The sequence below is a fragment of the Echiichthys vipera genome (genome assembly GCF_963691815.1).
Source record: "Echiichthys vipera genome assembly, chromosome: 18".
NCBI lineage: Eukaryota > Metazoa > Chordata > Actinopteri > Perciformes > Trachinidae > Echiichthys > Echiichthys vipera.
Genome location: NC_139843.1, coordinates 16,813,255 through 16,832,301, shown reverse-complemented (window position 1 = coordinate 16,832,301; position 19,047 = coordinate 16,813,255). Strand labels below are relative to the sequence as shown.

General features: G+C 38.9%; 2 protein-coding genes across 3 annotated transcripts; one reads left to right on the top strand and one right to left on the bottom strand.

The window, feature by feature from the left end:
- Positions 1–4,914: 4,914 nt before the first annotated feature.
- On the top strand, positions 4,915–10,336 carry hbae4 (hemoglobin alpha embryonic-4). Of its 2 annotated transcripts, XM_083933090.1 has the most exons (4): positions 4,915–5,143; positions 5,911–5,962; positions 7,618–7,822; positions 10,202–10,336. In XM_083933090.1, the coding sequence occupies exons 1-4, from the start codon at positions 5,131–5,133 to the stop codon at positions 10,328–10,330; spliced, it is 399 nt and encodes a 132-aa protein (XP_083789216.1). In that variant the 5' UTR covers positions 4,915–5,130; the 3' UTR covers positions 10,331–10,336. The 2 variants fall into 2 exon arrangements, with proteins under 2 accessions (XP_083789216.1, XP_083789215.1); XM_083933089.1 differs by lacking the exon at positions 5,911–5,962.
- A 1,865-nt stretch (positions 10,337–12,201) lies between these two features.
- LOC310960965 (hemoglobin subunit beta-1-like) lies at positions 12,202–12,979 on the bottom strand. Its single transcript, XM_083932862.1, has 3 exons — positions 12,838–12,979; positions 12,489–12,711; positions 12,202–12,404 (listed from the first exon to the last, which is right to left on the bottom strand). Exons 1-3 carry the CDS (start codon positions 12,927–12,929, stop codon positions 12,276–12,278), a joined length of 444 nt encoding a protein of 147 aa, XP_083788988.1. The 5' UTR covers positions 12,930–12,979; the 3' UTR covers positions 12,202–12,275.
- Positions 12,980–19,047: the final 6,068 nt, after the last annotated feature.

Genomic DNA, 19,047 nt, shown 5'->3' with positions numbered 1-19,047 from the left:
GTCAGGTTCAGTGGATCTAGCAGATGACATTAGGAGCACACAGAGGGCGGCAGAGCAGCATTATGTCTCATTGTTCTGTCAGAATAAAGTGACAGTTTCACCTTTATGATAACATTTTAAGAGAAAAGTTGTCAACTTCAGCTTTAAAAGGACCTTACTTATGATTTTGTGGCTACTTTTCAGTAAATCATGTATTTTACTGATGACAATTTAAAACCAACGATAGTGTTTTAAAATGATAAATGGTAATGTGGTTTAAACGTGAAATAAAAAAAACACATTTACCACTATATACACCAAATTAAAGTTACATTCAAAATATACAATTTCTGTTTAACTATGATTTTAACATCCGATGAAAATCTGAATATCTTTTGGTGGTGCAGTATTTACTTTAATATGTTCTACCTTATAGCACCACCTTGTGGAGAAATAAACGTATTACAATTGAGAGAGTACTATCTTACAGGGGTAGGGTTGTATTTGTTTCAAATGTGATAAATAAATATGACAGTTCCGTGTGCTATGACACCAGGCTGCTCATATACAGAGAACTTTTAGAAAGCATGAAGACCTGCTGCTGCTTTGGACATGTGGAGACCAGCAGCTTGATGCAAGCAGGCGTTGCTGTTGCTGTGATGATAGGAGGTGGCGTCAGTTCCTCACTACTCAGAGTCCCTGTTTTACCCGTTTGCTTTTCTGGCCAATTACTGTTGATGAGATCATAGTGTCTCTCCACACCGACCACTGTGCAGAGACACTCACCACAAGGTCAAACTGGTTACTGCAGCATAGCTACACCCAAACCCAGCTCCTGTGGTGCAATTGGTTGGCGTGGTACTTATAAGACCGTAACCTGCAGAGTGATTCTGTGGGTCTGAGTTCAAGCGTCACCTGGAGCAGCAGCCTTTTACCTTGGTGGTTGAGTCAAAGTAATTTTCGAAAGACACTGATCACAAAAAGATTTTGATGATTGCTCCACTTCTTTGAATGACTGAACTACTTAACGACAACTTCAACAGTCTTTCAACTGACTTGATCATAAGGAAGAAATCACCAATCTATTTGACAACAGAAAATACAACATGTACCTGCTGCATGTTGACTTTTATTTGAAGAAATAGTCACATGGAAAGGAGTGCAGTGAGCCATGATGACTGTGTGAATTTAATCATGATAGTGAGAAGTCATCTGTGAGCTCCAGTGGCGCAATCGGCCAGCGCGCGGTACTTATAAGACAGTAATCTGCTGAGTGATGCCGAGGTTGTGAGTTCAAGCCTCACCTGGAGCAGTTAAATTTTACCTGCAGCAGGTGAGGTGAACCGGAGGTGAACACACACTAATCACTCATCGGTTCATTCATAAAAAGAAATTACAAAGTTGAGATAATAATTCATCTCTAGACTTCCAGACTCTGATGTAGAGCCTCTGTAAAACAACTGAAATACTCTAATCGTTCAATAATGTTGGGCAACAGAAGAGGATTTTTGCCTGAAGTTAAAATGCTGGTGCTATACTTTCCTCTTGAAACAAAAGCATGACTGTGCATTTTGGTCAAAGAGGCCATGAGATGAGGCCCCCTGTTATGCTGAGTCACCCCTCGTCATCACTAGACTGAGTAACAGCTGTCACTGAAGGTCTGGGTGGATGCCATTCAAGGTCACCATAATTACTGGAGGGGATGGGAGGTTCCTACACGACAGCCACACTGCCACTGACGACCCTCTTTTACCCACCCCATGTTTTTTTCCTCTCTTGTGTTATTGCACAGACGTCCTTAGATGACTTTTCTGCTCGTGGAAAAAACACAAACATGTTGGTCATCTATTGGGCTGTCTGGAAAAAAGCTACATTCATAACCCAAGCTGATCTACTGAGAAGCCGTCACAGACTCCATAATCCATTTGCAGATTTCCCTCCTGTCTATTCAGCCAAGAATGCAGATTCAAAGAGGACGTGGCTTTCTAGCTACAGCAAAATCAGTCCAGTCTGTTTAAATAATGTCCAAAAAACTTGGTTCTTTCCAATAATTTATTCCAATTCTAATATACATTTGACATAAAATGACCTATATTTTTGTTTAATATATTTTAACCTATATCAAGGGCAAGGTGGTCAGCTGCCCTGAAGCCCCAGGGCCCCATAAACCAGCTTCACAATGTGGCATTTATGTGATAATATGAATTGTTGATTTAAATAAACAGATATAAAACTGTCATCACTTATTGCTTCTTCTAACACGGAAAACAGTCATTAATAAAAATAACAATAATAAACCTGATTTCTATAGCGCCTTTTGAAAACCAGGGTTACAAGGTGCAAAATAACAACAAACGACAACAAAATAAAAACATGGTACACAGAGAATGCAATATAAACAGGGATTTCACAAGGTGATGGCACGCACATACTGTACATACATATGAAAACTGATTACAATGCGTAGCTGCAGGAAACAAGCTTTAAGGATAATCATCAAGTAAACATCAACTAATTTATTTATTTCGGTATATATCAAGCTTATATAACCGAAAGGGTGTAGGTTGAAGCCAAGGCTTATATACCCCTACCACTTTTACCTTAAAAATTAATACAAAATACAAAAGGATCAGATCACAGACATCCGAAACTAATCAGTAAACTTTAAAATTTCTGATCACAACAAAATAAGAATAGAGAACAGTGCATAACCCAAAATAGTACAAAAACATTCAACTTAATTTTCCATACTGTAATGAGAAATTATGTCTTTCTTATGAAGTCTTTTAAAGCCGACTAGAGTACAGCACAATGTAACATTTAATGTTATATTTAACATATAAAATAACAGCATTAAAAATAAACATTATACATAAAAGAAAAATGTAAAAACAAAGACAAAGAACGTATTAAAACTTGACATGAAAATATTATACAAACGCCAATATACTGCCCCTGTCTGCTCTCTGACTCTTGCTGTGTGTGTTGATGACAAACATGCTGTGTTACAGCAGCTCCGTGGTTCTCACAATGGTATCTGATGCAGGCCCGCCTCACGTCCCCCCTGCCCCAGCTCATGGAGCTGCAGATAGCAGCAGCTGGAAGTTTATCTGAAAAGGCCTTCTTCACACTAGAATATCTGCAGTGAAGTTTGTGAAGCCTCTGATTCTGAAGTTTTTTCCGTGCTCATAGTGTGGAATAAGAAACTTTGAATTTCACTAAGAAATGTGAAAGAGCTGGGACTAAGCATTTAAAGCTTTATTGAGAAAAATAACTACTTTTATTTACTATGTTAAGAGTAAGCAATCCTAGGAAAGATACAGCATTTAGACCTGCTAAAATCCCCATAAACAAACAAAAAAATAATAATGTGGAGGCCTTGTATTCATTACGTTACGTAAAGTATTTGAGGATATTCAGGGAAATATATTTAAAGTGTAAAAGTAAAAGTACTCAAGACATTAAAATGTCCCCTGTGAGTGTTATGCTATTAGATGATTGTTACTCACGCATAAATGTAAAATCAGATGTATCAGTGTTGTAGTTGGTTGAAGTAGAGCTCACTTTCAACTATTAACTAATGCTTATTTTTACTATGGATTAATCTGCTCATTATTTTTGTCAGTAATGAAGTAATAGATGGATAGATAGATAGATAGATAGATAGACAGACGGACGGACGGACAGACAGACAGACAGACAGACAGACAGACAGACAGACAGACAGACAGACAGACAGACAGACAGACAGATAGATAGATAGATAGAACGATAGATAGATAGATAGATAGATAGACAGATAGATAGATAGATAGATAGATAGATAGATAGACAGATAGATAGATAGATAGATAGATAGATAGATAGATAGATAGATAGATAGATAGATAGATAGATAGATAGATAGATAGATAGATAGATAGATAGATAGATAGATAGATAGATAGATAGATAGTGTTGTGGGAATTTTGGATATTTGTAATTTATAATCATAGTTTTGTCAGGTCAGACGCAGTTCAGGGTCTCCTCTGTTTAACCTTATCATATGACTAGTACATAGCTTGTTTGTGCTTAATGGATAACGTAAATAAATGCCTCATGATGGTATAATGGCATATCTGTGCTTCTGTACATCCTGTTTCTTGCAATGTCTGAGGCATGTTTTGTTTGGTCTGAAGACTAAAGACGTCACCCAACCGAGGCTTAGCTCATTCTATCTATTACCTTGTGACCCTGTCTGTCTGGATGGGGTGTCTCCTCCTCGAAAAGGCTGAGCACCAGTGGGATCTGTGTCATTTCTACTAAACTCTGAGCTTTGTGAGGAAGCAGGGGTGAACATATTTTTGTCTGCAGAGGAAAGTACTTTGTCAAAATAAACCACAGAGAAAAAGCGGATCCTGTTTGTTGATCAAGATGCCTTTATTGTTACTTTATCACTAAAAATGTACAACCAAATTCAGAGTGCTACTCCTGTAAGGGGCCACAGGTTAAGAAAACAAACATTCTCCACACATTCATACATTCCCCATGAAAATAAAAAATGTAATTAATGTATAATGCTAAAAAAAATCCCAGAGCCCAAAGTGACACCTTCCTAATGCTTTGTTTTGTCCAGCCAACAGCCCAAACTTTAACATTATTGATAATAAATCAATATGAATAAAATAGTAAAAAAGTACAAGTAACCTATCTGTTAATTGTACTTAAGTAGTTTTACAGTACTTGTGGTCAACCACATTCATGTTTGTTATGGTAGAAATATCCAGTGTGACGCACATAAAGCAGCAGATAGTGCAGCGGTGTGGAGTCCCCCCCCCCCCCCCCCCCCCCCTGCCCTGGCTGCTGCTGCTGCTGCCCGATAACACAGAGAGCAGGAAACAACACGACACCTTCAGTGTCACACCTCGTTGTTCACACAGAAGACATTTTCTACTTTCACTCACCATCCGTTTCTGCGTCTTGGTTTCAATGCGGTGATGACATAAATGTTTGTATACAATGCTGTAAAGTCATCTCACACTCCGGATATTCAGCTGCAGTGAACTCTCTAACGTCCAGTGTGATAGGCTGCAATGCTCTCAAAAAGGGAGAAAGAGCTCATTGCAGAAATATGGGGAAGACTGACTCCTGTGGCAGAAGATATTGGAGCAGATGCACTACTTAGGTAGGTTCATACTCTGACATTGCCAGATTATTAACTGTGTCTGCTGTTAAATGTTAAAGGGGAACTGCGCCCATTTTCTAAATTCAAACGTCATTTATTCCTACTGAGTCTGAGAAGGTCCGAAATATATTAGTAAACATGAACAACTCTCTACGAAATCCAAAAACTTGAGTGCTTAAACTCAAATGTGTGATGTCATCAAGTATAAAGTGTGGAGCTGCTTCATAGATAATGAACTGTGAAAACTGAGTATGTGGAGACATTTTCTGTTTCACAACGGACAAAACTACAATACAAAGTCCAAATGGGTAAAAAAACAAACAAAATCTGTCTCTCATTCATTGTCTGTGGTGCAGTTCCAGACTTTACACTTGATGACATCAAGCGTGAGACCTACATCTCTGGTTTATAACACATTGGAATTCTTCATTTAGGTGGTGTTCCCCTTTAAGGCTCCTGCAGACATCTTCATGTTAGCTCTTCATCATCATTTAAAATAAATAAATGAACAATTGAACTTGGACCCACATATAAAGAACAGACTTATTTAGAGCTAATGACTAGATAACTTCCAGATCGGATGTGATGGCTGCGATGGCTTGGTTGCATGCGACAAGATTACATAAAAAGTCAATGTACAGAAGCATTTAAAGGTGTTCTCAAGCCAGGTGACGCAATCTTGCGGTACACTGGATGCAAAACGAGTGATGTCGTGCCTGTCGCATCCATTGCCTCATCACGCGAGTTAAAACTATTGAACTTTTCAGGAGAATTCGGTGACGCTGTGGGTCCGAGTCAGCAAGGAGGTTCAAATTCAAAGTTAGTTGTGTGAATGTGTCTGTTACTTGTTTGTAGCTATCACTTGTGCTTTATTGTGAACCAAGTTAGCACTGGTTAGGACTAGCATAACTTCCCATTTAGCACAACAGGTGTTTATCTATTATGAACCCTATATATTCAGACGGGATTAGTTTAATGTAAGGACGTGGGGTGAGGTCCTTTTTACCAGAGCTTTTAATCCCGTCCGAATACGCCTCATCAGTAATTAATCCGGAGAGTGTCGATTTTCACCTTCTATAAAACGGTCCAGAAAAAATACCTCAGGTAGAACTTATTTCATCTTGATGCGACCCTCTGTAAAACATATGTTGGTATGCTGTCATATCCCGTCAATACGTATTTCGACATTTTTTGGAGCATGGAGGCGCTTGAAGAAGAATTCTGTCCTTTAGTTTCGTGTTCACCTAATTGTATGATATCCGGAAGCTACGTAGCATGCTGCACGCGCATGGCGACAGGGAGGTGACGTAGTGAGTAAATCGAGTAACCCCTCCCACCTCTGGTAAAATACAGGGATTTCTTAATCCCATGCGCAGGAGAAAATGCTATAAAGGCGGGTTTGCATCATTGCTTCAATCGCTTCAAACACATCATCTGCGCGATTGAAGCGATGACGCAAACCCGCCTTTATAACATGATCCGAATATGATCAAGTGATGCAACGCAGATGTTTCTTGTGATCAAATCACGGCCATCACATCTGGTCGGAACGCAGCTTTAGAAAGTGAAAACCCTTCATCCACTTGTTACTAAAGAATTGATGGTTAAATGCCATTAAGTTACTGACATTTATAACTGCAGAATTGGAGGCTACAATACATTGGTAAATTATTCATTAACTTTGGTTTGGTAATTAGTTAAAGGTCCAGTGTGTAGACTTTAGGAATGCCTTAGAATGAGCTGGTCATATGCATACGGAGAGGGTCCTCTTCCACATAGTCTGCCATGTTGCACTGCCATGTTTCTACAGTAGCCTCAGCGTTTTCACGTTTTCACTTTGGCCACTATAGTTTTCCTACATGGGAGAAGTGTAAGTTGTCGGTTACATCTTGGTAAAATCCCTGTATTTTACCAGAGGTGGGAGGGGTTACTCGATTTACTCACTACGTCACCTCCCTGTGGCCATGTGCGTGCAGCATGCTACGTAGCTTCCGGATATCATACAATTAGGTGAACACGAAACTAAAGGACAGAATTCTTCTTCAAGCGCCTCCATGCTCCAAAAAATGAAGAAATAAGTATTGACGGGATATGACAGCATACCAACATATGTTTTACAGAGGGCCGCATTCAGATGGGATAAGTTTTACCTGAGGTATTTTTTCTGGACCGTTTTATAGAAGGTGAAAATCGACACTCTCCGGATTAATTACTGATGAGGCGTATTATTTATCCATTTTTTACCTTTTCTTTTTTTAACAGTGATGATGATGATGATGATGATGATGATGATGATGATGATGATGATGATGATGATGATGATGATGATGATGATGATGATGATGACGATCAAAAGGCGTGGCCAGTATCAATCTCCATTTCTCGCCTACTTTTATCATCGATAAAATGTTTATGTATTTCCGTTAAAGATGTGCTTTACAACACTGACACAAACAATCCCCATTCCTCCGCAGGATGTTTATATGTTACCCAGGTTCCAAGACGTACTTTTCCCATCTAGACATCAGCCCTCGCTCCGCTCACCTGCTCTCTCACGGGAAGAAGATTGTTCTGGCTATAGCAGAGGGAGCCAAAGACATCAGCCAGCTGACTGTCACCCTGGCACCTCTGCAAACCCTGCACGCCTATACCCTCCGGATACACCCTAGCAACTTCAAGGTGCCTTTACAAGAGGATCAGTTTTACCATAAATATCACTGAAAGGATTTTTTTGCATGAAAAGAGACAAAACAAATATTAAAATAGTTGCTGTTGAAAAAAATCCAAAGTTGTAAAGTTAGTACCTAAAGCTGTCAAATAATAGTGGGGTAGAAATAAAAAGTGGCATGAGAAGAAAAAACTCAAGTATAGTACAAGAACCTCAAATTTGAAGCATGCTTTGGTACTGGCGTATATGCACTTAGTTACATTCTACCACTGCTGCTTATTAAAATGTTGTTGTTTTTTTTTATCGCAGTATGATGGGGCATTTTCAGTTGTGATGAAAGCGATACCACATCAAGTCCATTTCAGATCAAACTCAACAGGAGCAGCTGTTTAAAGCTTAACGTGATTAACACGAACTTGATGTTTATGCATCAAATACATTTTCCATATATGGAGATATGCTGTAGTGACACACATTTAGAAATATAAAATATTGTGGCAATATACTGCAGAGAACATCACCTATAAATTGCTTTCCCATACAAACATAATATATTAATGTAGCATACATTTAATAATAATGATTATAATAATAACTACAAAGTTAAAATATATAGAAAGTATAACATGAGATGGAAAATCAATAATAATAATAATAAAATAAATACATCTTAAAAAATGATTTGTATTTTGTGCTACATTTTTTAGAGCACTTTTAAAATATGCAGTATAGACCTGTTCAAAGTTGTAAACATAAACATTCTGAATGTGTCCAGTTTATTTCCTGTTGCAGGGAATGTGAATGACATCAGCACACAGGAAGTTAACAAAGACCAAGGCTGTTGCCAAGCAATGGAATTCCATTAAAAAAGGTCTATATAGTCTCCAATATATGTTAGATTGGTACATTTGAAGCCAAATGCATTGAGTTTCCTGAGAGCTGAGGATTTCCTCCTGGGTTTGAAAATGAGTAATTCAGTTGGACAGAAAAAGTGACAGAATATTATTATGTTACACTGGAGAACAAAATTAGAGAACAATTTAATAATACTTGATTTATTCTGAAATACTGTTATTATTATGTTTTCATAATTTGATAGAATATCAGCTGTGGCTGTACCACTGCTGTACAAGCGTGTTTTTTTTAAATAACCAAGGCACTTCAACAAAAACCTTTATTTTGTGAAAAAAACAGTGAGCAAAATTAGAGAGCAGTAACCATTGTGTCAGAAGAGAAGATTAAACAATGTTTTCTTCTATAGGATTAAAAAAAGAAGAGGAAGTGTAGAGACCACAGCTTTGAATGACTTCAGCACATCTGCGCCCACAGGACATCACTAGTTTCTCACACTGCTCTGCTTTGATCTTGGTCCATTCTTCACAGTTCAGTAACTGCAGTGGGTTTCTTAGACGTTACTTTGTTGCCAAGGATTTTCCAGAGATTCTCTATGGGGTTTAGATCTTGACTCTGACACTTCCTGAACTGACTTCTTTAGACACTTTGGGTTCAGTCGTTCCCAGTCTGAAGCTGAACAAAACGTTTCCCATTGAACCCAGATAAAGTGAACTTTAGCAATGTCCTGTCATTTGGGGATGTTTTCTGCAGCAGGAGTTGGGCCTCTTGTACAGCTACATGGCAGGGTGAATTTTTACGTGAACCTCTTTCGGCAACATGCAATACCTTCACTTCAGTTGTCTCCCAATCAGCCCACAATTTTATTGCAAGACAATGCCCCCTGTCACACTGCTAAATGGGTTAGGCAGTTCCTTGAAGCTAAGAATATTGAAACAGTGAAATGTCCGGCCTAGAGTCCAGATCTAAACCCCATAGAGAATCTCTGGAAAATCCTTGGCAACAAAGTAATGTCTGAGAAACCCACTACATTACTGAACTGTGAAGAACGGACCAAGATCAAACCAGAGCAGTGTGAGAAACTAGTGATGTCCTGTGGGCGCAGATGTGCTGAAGTCATTCAATCTTCTCTTCTGACACTGTGGTTACTGCTCTCTAATTTTCCTCACTTTTTTTGCTGGTACAGCAGTGGTACAGCCACAGTGGATATTCTATCAAACTCTGAACTATAAAGAATAACATTATATCACAAATAAATCAAGTATTAATACTTTGTTGTCTAATTTTGATCTCCAGTGTATATTGATATTAGTATTCCATATAATAGCTTTGTTTGTTTGCTCCAACATTTTGCATATACACACTACAGCTAAAACAGCTAAAACCAACCATGAAGCCTGCAGGGGCCATGGGAAAGGTTTTACTGTAGTTGTTGTTTTATCGATATCTGAATAAAGCATTTTGAAATGTTTTATCTGATTATTTGAATTGAACTGAGGCATAACTAAGTCAATAATAAGCCTTTACCTTCTCTGCAGTCCTTCTCACACTGTATGCTCATCACCCTGGCCTGTCACATGGGCGACGACTTCACAGCAGTTGCACACGCAGCGATGGACAAGTACCTGTCAGCTTTCGCAGCCGTGCTCGCCGAGAAATTCAGATGAGACCCAGCCACATGTTTTTAGGAAGTATATAAACCATATATGATGCTATATGATATGAAGTATTTATGTATGTGTAGTTGTTTTAATGTTATATTTGATTATGATAACAAAGTGCAATTAACCTTCTCTGTTGTATTACCATATAAAGCCTTTATTACAAATGATGTTCTTCTTACTATTTCCAAAGCATACCATAAATGATTGGGTTGCAGCTATATTACTGCATGGTATTGACATATCAAGGAGACTTCAGCAGTGTGTAATTCAACTCATAAAATCTAAAAATAAAACGTTTCACTTTAAATTTCCCATCTGTGGTCATGTTACTACGGCAGTCTTTCCCAAAGTTAGGGTCAGGACCCAAAATGGGCCACGGACCCCTTTTTATTGGGTCGCCATCAGCAAAGACAAATGCTTAACAATGCATGAATTAATTGTCCAAATAAAAAGGAAGAGGGTTCTTTCTCATACACTGGTTCAGCTCAGAATCTGTGTGTTGAGCTGTTTACCATTGTTGTTTAGATTTATTTTCTAAACCATTCACAATCATATTGGGCGGCGCTAAGCCCCGGATGCAACAACAGTGCAAAACACATAGCGGAAGGGGGCCGGCTTGTCAGGCATTTTACCCGCTCTGTACATCTGGTAAGTCAGACTACAGTGAATGTGACTTCTGTTATTCAATGATGAATTTTTTCCCAAATTTTCAGACACCAAATTTGTTCTACAGTGTTTTGTACGCACGAAATACCACATAATGCGTTGCTATTGTTGCAAAAGCATACAAAGCTGCATTAAAGCATTTTAAAACTGAAGCACGGGTTAGCACTAGTTTGTAATTTTTTAAAACACTAAGGGCCATTATAACTGTAAATCAAAGACATTTTAACATTTTGGGTATTAACACACTTTGAAAACTGGATTTTTAAAGCATCTTGTAACCACAGAGTTTATATTGGACAAAGCCCAGTTTATAGTAAATACAAATTATTTTTCAGGTTAAGGAAATATTCAAACCTAGACCCTGTTGTGCTCCAACAATTATCTGGTAATCTGCAGGAAGAGGTCAATTTCAAAGCTGTTGAGGGAAACGGCTGATCGGCTGGATGCTTTAAGTTCACCAGGAACATCAGCAGCATGTCACCAAAAGACCCCGTCATGTCTACCTCCTGTTGTCTGGGGCCCGCCCAAAGCAAATTGATTGACAGTTTGGGCCTTCAAAGAATAGCAAAAACTCAATAGGGTGAAAAAGGAAAAGCAAGGGGTAAATCAATAAAATATATATAAATATATTTTGAATATTTACAGAACAAATAATGCGAAAATAAAATTATAAATTCAAATGTTTAGATTTTTTCTTTTACATTTTGTCATTTATCTACATCTCCGCTTGTATTTATTATTTTATTGATTCCTCTTTTTAATTTATTTTTTTCTTATTCTTTTACAGATATATTATTGTTTATGGCACTCCTTTGACTCCATACCAAGACTTTTATACCTTAAAAAAAAAAGCAAAGTTTCCAAGGATTTGCTAACAAGATAGCACAAACGACATACAGTATGTAATCTACCGCAAAGCAACTGCCATGCAGTACATTTTAATACTCATCCAACAGTAACGTCGGAAGGTTCTCGATGGTATCAGTAGTGCCTTTATGTTATAGGTCACTATAACCATATTAATGGACATTAACTCAATGTACCTCCTTGTTTAAATAATGTAGACTTTTAAAAATATATATTTCTGATACGAACCTGTGATTTTGCCATTGCATCTCCCTCAATCACAGCCATTGTATTGGCTGAGCGTAATTACGCACACACGCACAGAAGGAGAAGAAAATAGGGACAACAAAAAGTATGTTTCATTGTGACTTTATTTCGTTTTTGAGGAGACAGGTGACATCTCCTTTATGGTATCCAGACGCGGAAGTTGCTTGGTTTAGTGGTACTGCTTTCCCAGGGCGGACACCACCACGGCCACGAACTTCTGAAAGATAGCATGGACCTCTGGGGTGAAGGCCTTCCCAAGTTTGGCCGCGATCACGATGGTCAGGCAGTCACTCAGCATCTATACGAATGGAAAACACTCGTTAAAGTCAAAGCCTTTATTTTGTGTTGGCTGTGCGTGAACTGACTATAAAGAGTGTTATACTTTGAAGTTGTCGGGGTCCACGTGCAGCTTCTCTGAGTGCAGGATGCTCAGCTCGGCATAAGTTTGCTTGATGTTGTCCATGTTCTTCACAGCGCGGTCCAGACCGTGCAGCACCTTAACGCCGTGCGCTGCGATCTTCGGGTTGCCCTGGATGGCTGCAGCATTGGAGATGTTACCGAAGTCGCTGAAATGCCTCTGAGTCCAGGGGTAAACGATCAGACACCTGCAGGGGGAAGAGACAGGCAGGTAAGACCGATGGAAGATCGGAAGGGTATGTTTAAGAGCGTTTTTACTTACTCAACTTTACAATTCAGATTATGTTGGCTTCAGGGGGTGAACAGTAGCCTACCTGCTCAGAGCCTTGGGGCCGATGTCTTCATAGTCCATGTTGGAGAAGATGCTGGCGATGGTACTGCGCTCCGTATCGGTCCACACGACCATGGTGGCTGGGTTCTTGTTTTAACAAGTGTACAGAACGAAAAAGATGTATGTTCTTTTCTGAATAGCGATTCCGTTTGACGCGCGTTTATTTAAACGTATCAACACATCGACCCCCGCCCCAACGGAGAGGCAGCTTTAATTGGCTGGAGATGAAGAGGTTCAGATAAACTTCGGACTCTGCCAAAAGTTCTGGACAAAGACGTCAGTATGGCGTGATGGTTGTAACCGTTGGCAGAGTGACGGGTGATGCAGGGTTGGAGCCCAAGATAAATTTCCCCTTTTTATCATACTGGAAACGCTTGATATCAGGGTCCATGTAATAAGCCTCATTTTAGGCAAGGCAAGTTTATCTGTACAGCACAATTCATCAAAGTGTTTTACATAAAACATTAAAAGCATTGGGGAAACAGACGCATAAACAGAGAAAAGATTTAAAACACCGGAAAGGTCAATTTAAACATGTAAAAGATGGTTACAGTTACAGAAGTTGCAGTGCATTTTACTGAAAAGCAGCTTCAAACAGGACAGTCGTCAGTCTACAGTAGATTAAAAAGAACTGAGAGTTGCAGCAGACCTGCAGTTTTCTGGGAGTTTGTTCCAGATTTGTGGAGCATAAAAAACTGAACGCTGCCTCTCCATGTTTAGTCCTGACTCTGGGGACACAGAGCAGACCTGTCCCATGTTTAGTCCTGACTCTGGGGACACAGAGCAGACCTGCCCCATGTTTAGTCCTGACTCTGGGGACACAGAGCAGACCTGTCTCATGTTTAGTCCTGACTCTGGGCACACAGAGCAGACCTGTCCCATGTTTAGTCCTGACTCTGGGGACACAGAGCAGACCTGTCCCATGTTTAGTGCTGACTCTGGGGACACAGAGAAGACCTGTCCCATGTTTAGTCCTGACTCTGGGGACACAGAGCAGACCTGTCCCATGTTTAGTTCTGACTCTGGGGACACAGAGCAGACCTGTCCCATGTTTAGTCCGGACTCTGGGGACACAGAGCAGACCTGTCCCATGTTTAGTCCTGACTCTGGGGACACAGAGCAGACCTGTCCCATGTTTAGTCCTGACTCTGGGGACACAGAGAAGACCTGTCCCATGTTTAGTCCGAACTCTGGTGACACAGAGCAGACCTGTCCCATGTTTAGTCCTGACTCTGGGGACACAGAGCAGACCTGTCCCATGTTTAGTCCTGACTCTGGGGACACAGAGCAGACCTGTCCCATGTTTAGTCCTGACTCTGAGCCATAGAGCAGACCTGTCCCATGTTTAGTCCTGACTCTGAGCCACAGAGCAGACCTGTCCCATGTTTAGTCCTGACTCTGGGGACACAGAGCAGACCTGTCCCATGTTTAGTCCTGACTCTGGGGACACAGAGTAGACCTGTGCCATGTTTAGTTCTGACTCTGGGGACACAGAGAAGACCTGTCCCATGTTTATTCCTGACTCTGGGGACACAGAGCAGACCTGTCCCATGTTTAGTCCTGACTCTGGGGACACAGAGCAGACCTGTCCCATGTTTAGTCCTGACTCTGGGGACACAGAGCAGACCTGTCCCATGTTTAGTCCTGACTCTGGGCACACAGAGCAGACCTGTCCCATGTTTAGTCCTGACTCTGGGGACACAGAGCAGACCTGTCCCATGTTTAGTCCTGACTCTGGGGACACAGAGCAGACCTGTCCCATGTTTAGTGCTGACTCTGGGGACACAGAGCAGACCTGTCCCATGTTTAGTCCTGACTCTGGGGACACAGAGCAGACCTGTCCCATGTTTAGTCCAGACTCTGGGGACACAGAGCAGACCTGTCCCAGAGGATCTGAGAGGTCCGGATGGTTCGTAGCTGAGCAGAAGATCTGTAATGTATTTTGGTCCTAAACCACCCAGTGCTTTGTAAACCAAGGGTCTTATACGTCCAAATAAGATTCTAATCAACATTAGTATGGCTTAATAAGACTTCATAAGTGTTAATAATAGTTAGATTATAAGACATTTGTAAGTACTTATAAGAAACATATTATGCATTTATTAGCAGTTGACTATGCACTTATTTACCGTTGAATATCTGCATAAGCGTATAACAGAGGATTTATTAACTCCACACAACATTGTTCTTATAGTCATCTATTAATGAGTGCATAGTTTGGGGGTGGACTGAAATTTAGACTTGAATAGATAATATGATGGACAATTACCCCATGCCTGAACTGGGAACAATGCACATGGGGCTGACCCATTTATTATTATATTATTATTATTGTTGTTATTATTATTGTTATTGTTATTGTTATTGTTATTATTATTATTGTTGTTATTATTATTATTATTATTATTATTATTATTATTACTATTATTACAGATATTAATGGCACTTTTTCTTTTATTATACCCAGTGATCTTGTAGCACTATTGTTTGTATATTGTTTGTTTATTGTGTTTAGTTTGTTAATTTGTCTTTAAAAAAAATTAATATACAGCAATTAAATAAAAAAGTTCGTAGTTAATTACTAATACACTTACAAGTGCTTATAAATGTCTTATAATCTAACAATAAATGTCTTTATGATGCTATTATTGTCACTTATACAGTCTTATTAACAAATGCTAATGTTAAAAAAGTATCTTGTGAGAAGTCTATTCACCTTTAGGCTCATTAGTAGTAGTATTACAGGGACCTTAATGAATAAAAGTCAGTGCAATATGTTTTCAGGGTAAACCTTCAGAAAGCCACCTGCACCTTTACTAGAGGAGATTTATTGTCAAAAAGTTGTGGCTGTGAAGGAAAAACTGTGCAAGTTAACAAAGTCTATATATGTGGACAGATCTGAGTTTTAAACACAATTGTCATTTTACCTTTTTCTTATCAATGAAAAAAGTGTCTCACTGACGAAAGAGGTGATCATAATTATTGAAATAGTGCTTTGAAAGAGTGTTACGTCAGACTGAACAGCCGGATCAGTGGCAGACAGTCTGTTGACGTCACCTTTTAGTGTCGGCATTCGGCTCAGCTCGCTTCGAACCTCTACAGAGGTGGTAATCGAAAGGGAAAGGAGGCGAGTTGAGCTGACACCAGTGGAAAAGGGGCAAGTATTTAACTTCAACAACTTTTTATATATTAACTAATATTGCTACTAAAATCACATTATATCTGTTTTCTAGTAGCAATAAACCTTAGCCATCGCTAGCATTGCTTATAGCTACAATTGACCCAACTTGCTTTGTCGTTTACATATCTGTTTACAGAGCCTATAGGCTGAAGGGCTGGGGCCCGAAACCTTACAACATGTGGCAAAGCATTAAACGATTAGGAGCAGACTCTGGTGTGCGGACTCACTGTTTACACAAAGTCTTTTTTTTCAGTGAACACATCGGATCGTGGGTTGTGGATCGTGGATCGTGGATCGTGAGGAGATCTTCACTGATTTTGACACAAAGTGACGTTGACAACAAGCTCTCCGTGGGATCGCTGACGACACCTTTAATAGAATATCGATGAATGCAGCCTAGGTTATCTGACATGCATTTTTTCTTTTTTTACATTTCTCCTAAACATCCTATGAAAAACAGGCAGCACTATTACTCATCAACTCATATGACAGCCTATATCCCGTCCTGCCCTTAGAGGCCCCTTATGAGGCCCCTTAGAGACTTTTTGGTAGGTCTTTTCGGTTGCCAACATGAAAAAATATATATTAATTGGCCTTTTAGTGAAAAAAAAGGCGCTGGCTTAGGGTCCCTCGTCAGGCCCCTTAGACAGAGCTAGTAATGCTGTTGATTTGCTCTTGCTTTATTTTTCCCCTCATACATGTAGTGGAGGGGCCCATGATCACTTCATTTTTGTTACATTTTATTACATGAGTAATATTAAGGCTATTCCTTTAGTTTTTTTGGTAGGTCTTTTTGAACCCCATTATATATATAGTATATATATATATATATATATATATATATATATATATATATTTTTTTTTTTTTTTTTTATATATATATATATAGGCCTAATAATGAAAATAAGAGGCTCTAAGCTTAGGGCCCCCTGAGCCACTGTGCCCCTGGGCCCTGTAGGCTCGCTCAATATTTCATCCCTGGTTGAAATGAATCCTCTCCCACACACAGTGTCAAATCAGGACATACTGCACATTAAAGTATATTTTAATTGTTGTGACATTCCTTCCACTGTTGGTTTCTGCTCCAAAGTTGAACCTGCAGGATGAATGGGGAATGGCAGCCCTCCGGACATTCACTGCATCCTGATTAACTGAGCTCTTTTGACTTTAAAGACATATAACAGAATGCACCATTTATTGAGATTAAAGCAGTAGATTTAAAGCCAGGCTTCATTTAGTCATTAGCAGTCATTATTCAAACAAAATACCAAATGCATGTTGAAAACACGTGGAAAATTTCATTTTTAATAACCTCAAATTTACTGTTTAAATGGATGCTAAACATTTTGAACTCTTACTTAATAGTCCCTTTGTTTATTCATACAGTTGACAATTGATTATGAAAAAAATGCTGTTCATATATATACTGTATATATTTAACCCTTGTGTTTATTTTTTCTATTGGCTTTTATGTATTCATTGTATTGTATATCTTGGTGTTATAGTTCATAGAGTTCATAGTTCAATAAAAACAATACAAAAACTGTATGTGAAGGGGTGTATGATATCATGCCATGATCTATGTACATCTATTAATTATCAGGCCTATTATAATTGTTTTAATCTTATGTAATACACACACACACACATCCCAACTGTATTGCGTCGTTTCTCAGTAATATACTATAGGAATACAAACAGGCATAAAAACACGTGTCATTTCAGATCGTTCCTAACTTTATTTCTGCTTATTAGACTTGATTTTTTTAATGTCATTTAATTTCCAAAGCAATCGGAGAAGGTGTGATGCCAGAGTGACTGTTATCTCGAGAACCACACGGGTGTGTTATCTCCGGCAGCGCCCCCTCCACCCTTGGCAAAAAAAGTGTTTAGATTAAGAAAATGCAGTAGGTGAGGCCGGTGATGGTCGTTATGAGACACATTTCAGCCACTCGATACAAAGTGCATGGATGAAGCCCACCTGGCACACGGTACAGAAGTCGAAAAATGACCTTTTGTTCATCATTTTATAGTCTTTTGATCAAAATATATAATGGGCGCACGTTCATGTGATTTATTCATATATTTTCACTTTATTTGTACGTGAAATAATTTTTAATAGATGATCTTACGTAAATACAAATGCCCATAATGATAATAATAATAATAATAATAATAATAATAATAACAATAATAATAGTAATAATAATAATAATGGTGATATTAATCAATGTTTTATTTGTAGAGCACTTCTAAAACCACAGTTGAATGCTTTACAGTACGAGATAAAAGGCACAGTGGAGATAAAACCAACACAAACATCAATACAACCATTGAATTGTTTTATCACACCTGATAAAAACAATTCAATGTTATATATAATGCCAAATCATAACAAAAGTCATCATGCAGACACTTCACATATGTGGTAGGTCTTAACAAACAATTCCCCCGTGAGCAGCGACGAGTTGCAACATTTATAATGATCCAGCAATCTTCTGCACACTGGCAAATAAACCTTCCAGAGTGTAAGAAAAAAAGAAGAAATACATTTTGGCTTAACACAATTAGTCTAAACCCACTGGATCAAAACGTCCTTATTTGCCTACAGGTTTGAATAACTACATTTCAAAAATAAGTGTGTCAACAAAATAAACCCTCACACTGCGCACAGATATTAAACTTTTCTTCATTGCTTCGATAGGTGTCTAAAGGCCGTATAAATGAATACATGTTCATTTAAGAAGGTGTTCTGAATCCAAACAGTAATTTCCTTCTTTTTTTTTGCATTTTCGTTTCATCTTAAATTGCTTCGGACCGCAGCAATAATATCGTATCAAATAATAACTGGATTTAACGAAAAACAAGTCATAGACCGACAAATAAGAGCAGGTTTATTGGTATAAGCTTCGCGTCGCTGCTCCTGACTCCTGTGACCTGAGATGCCCTCCTTCACCTCCTCCGCTCCATCCTTCATGCGCTAACAAACCACAAGACCAGCCTACGATATGT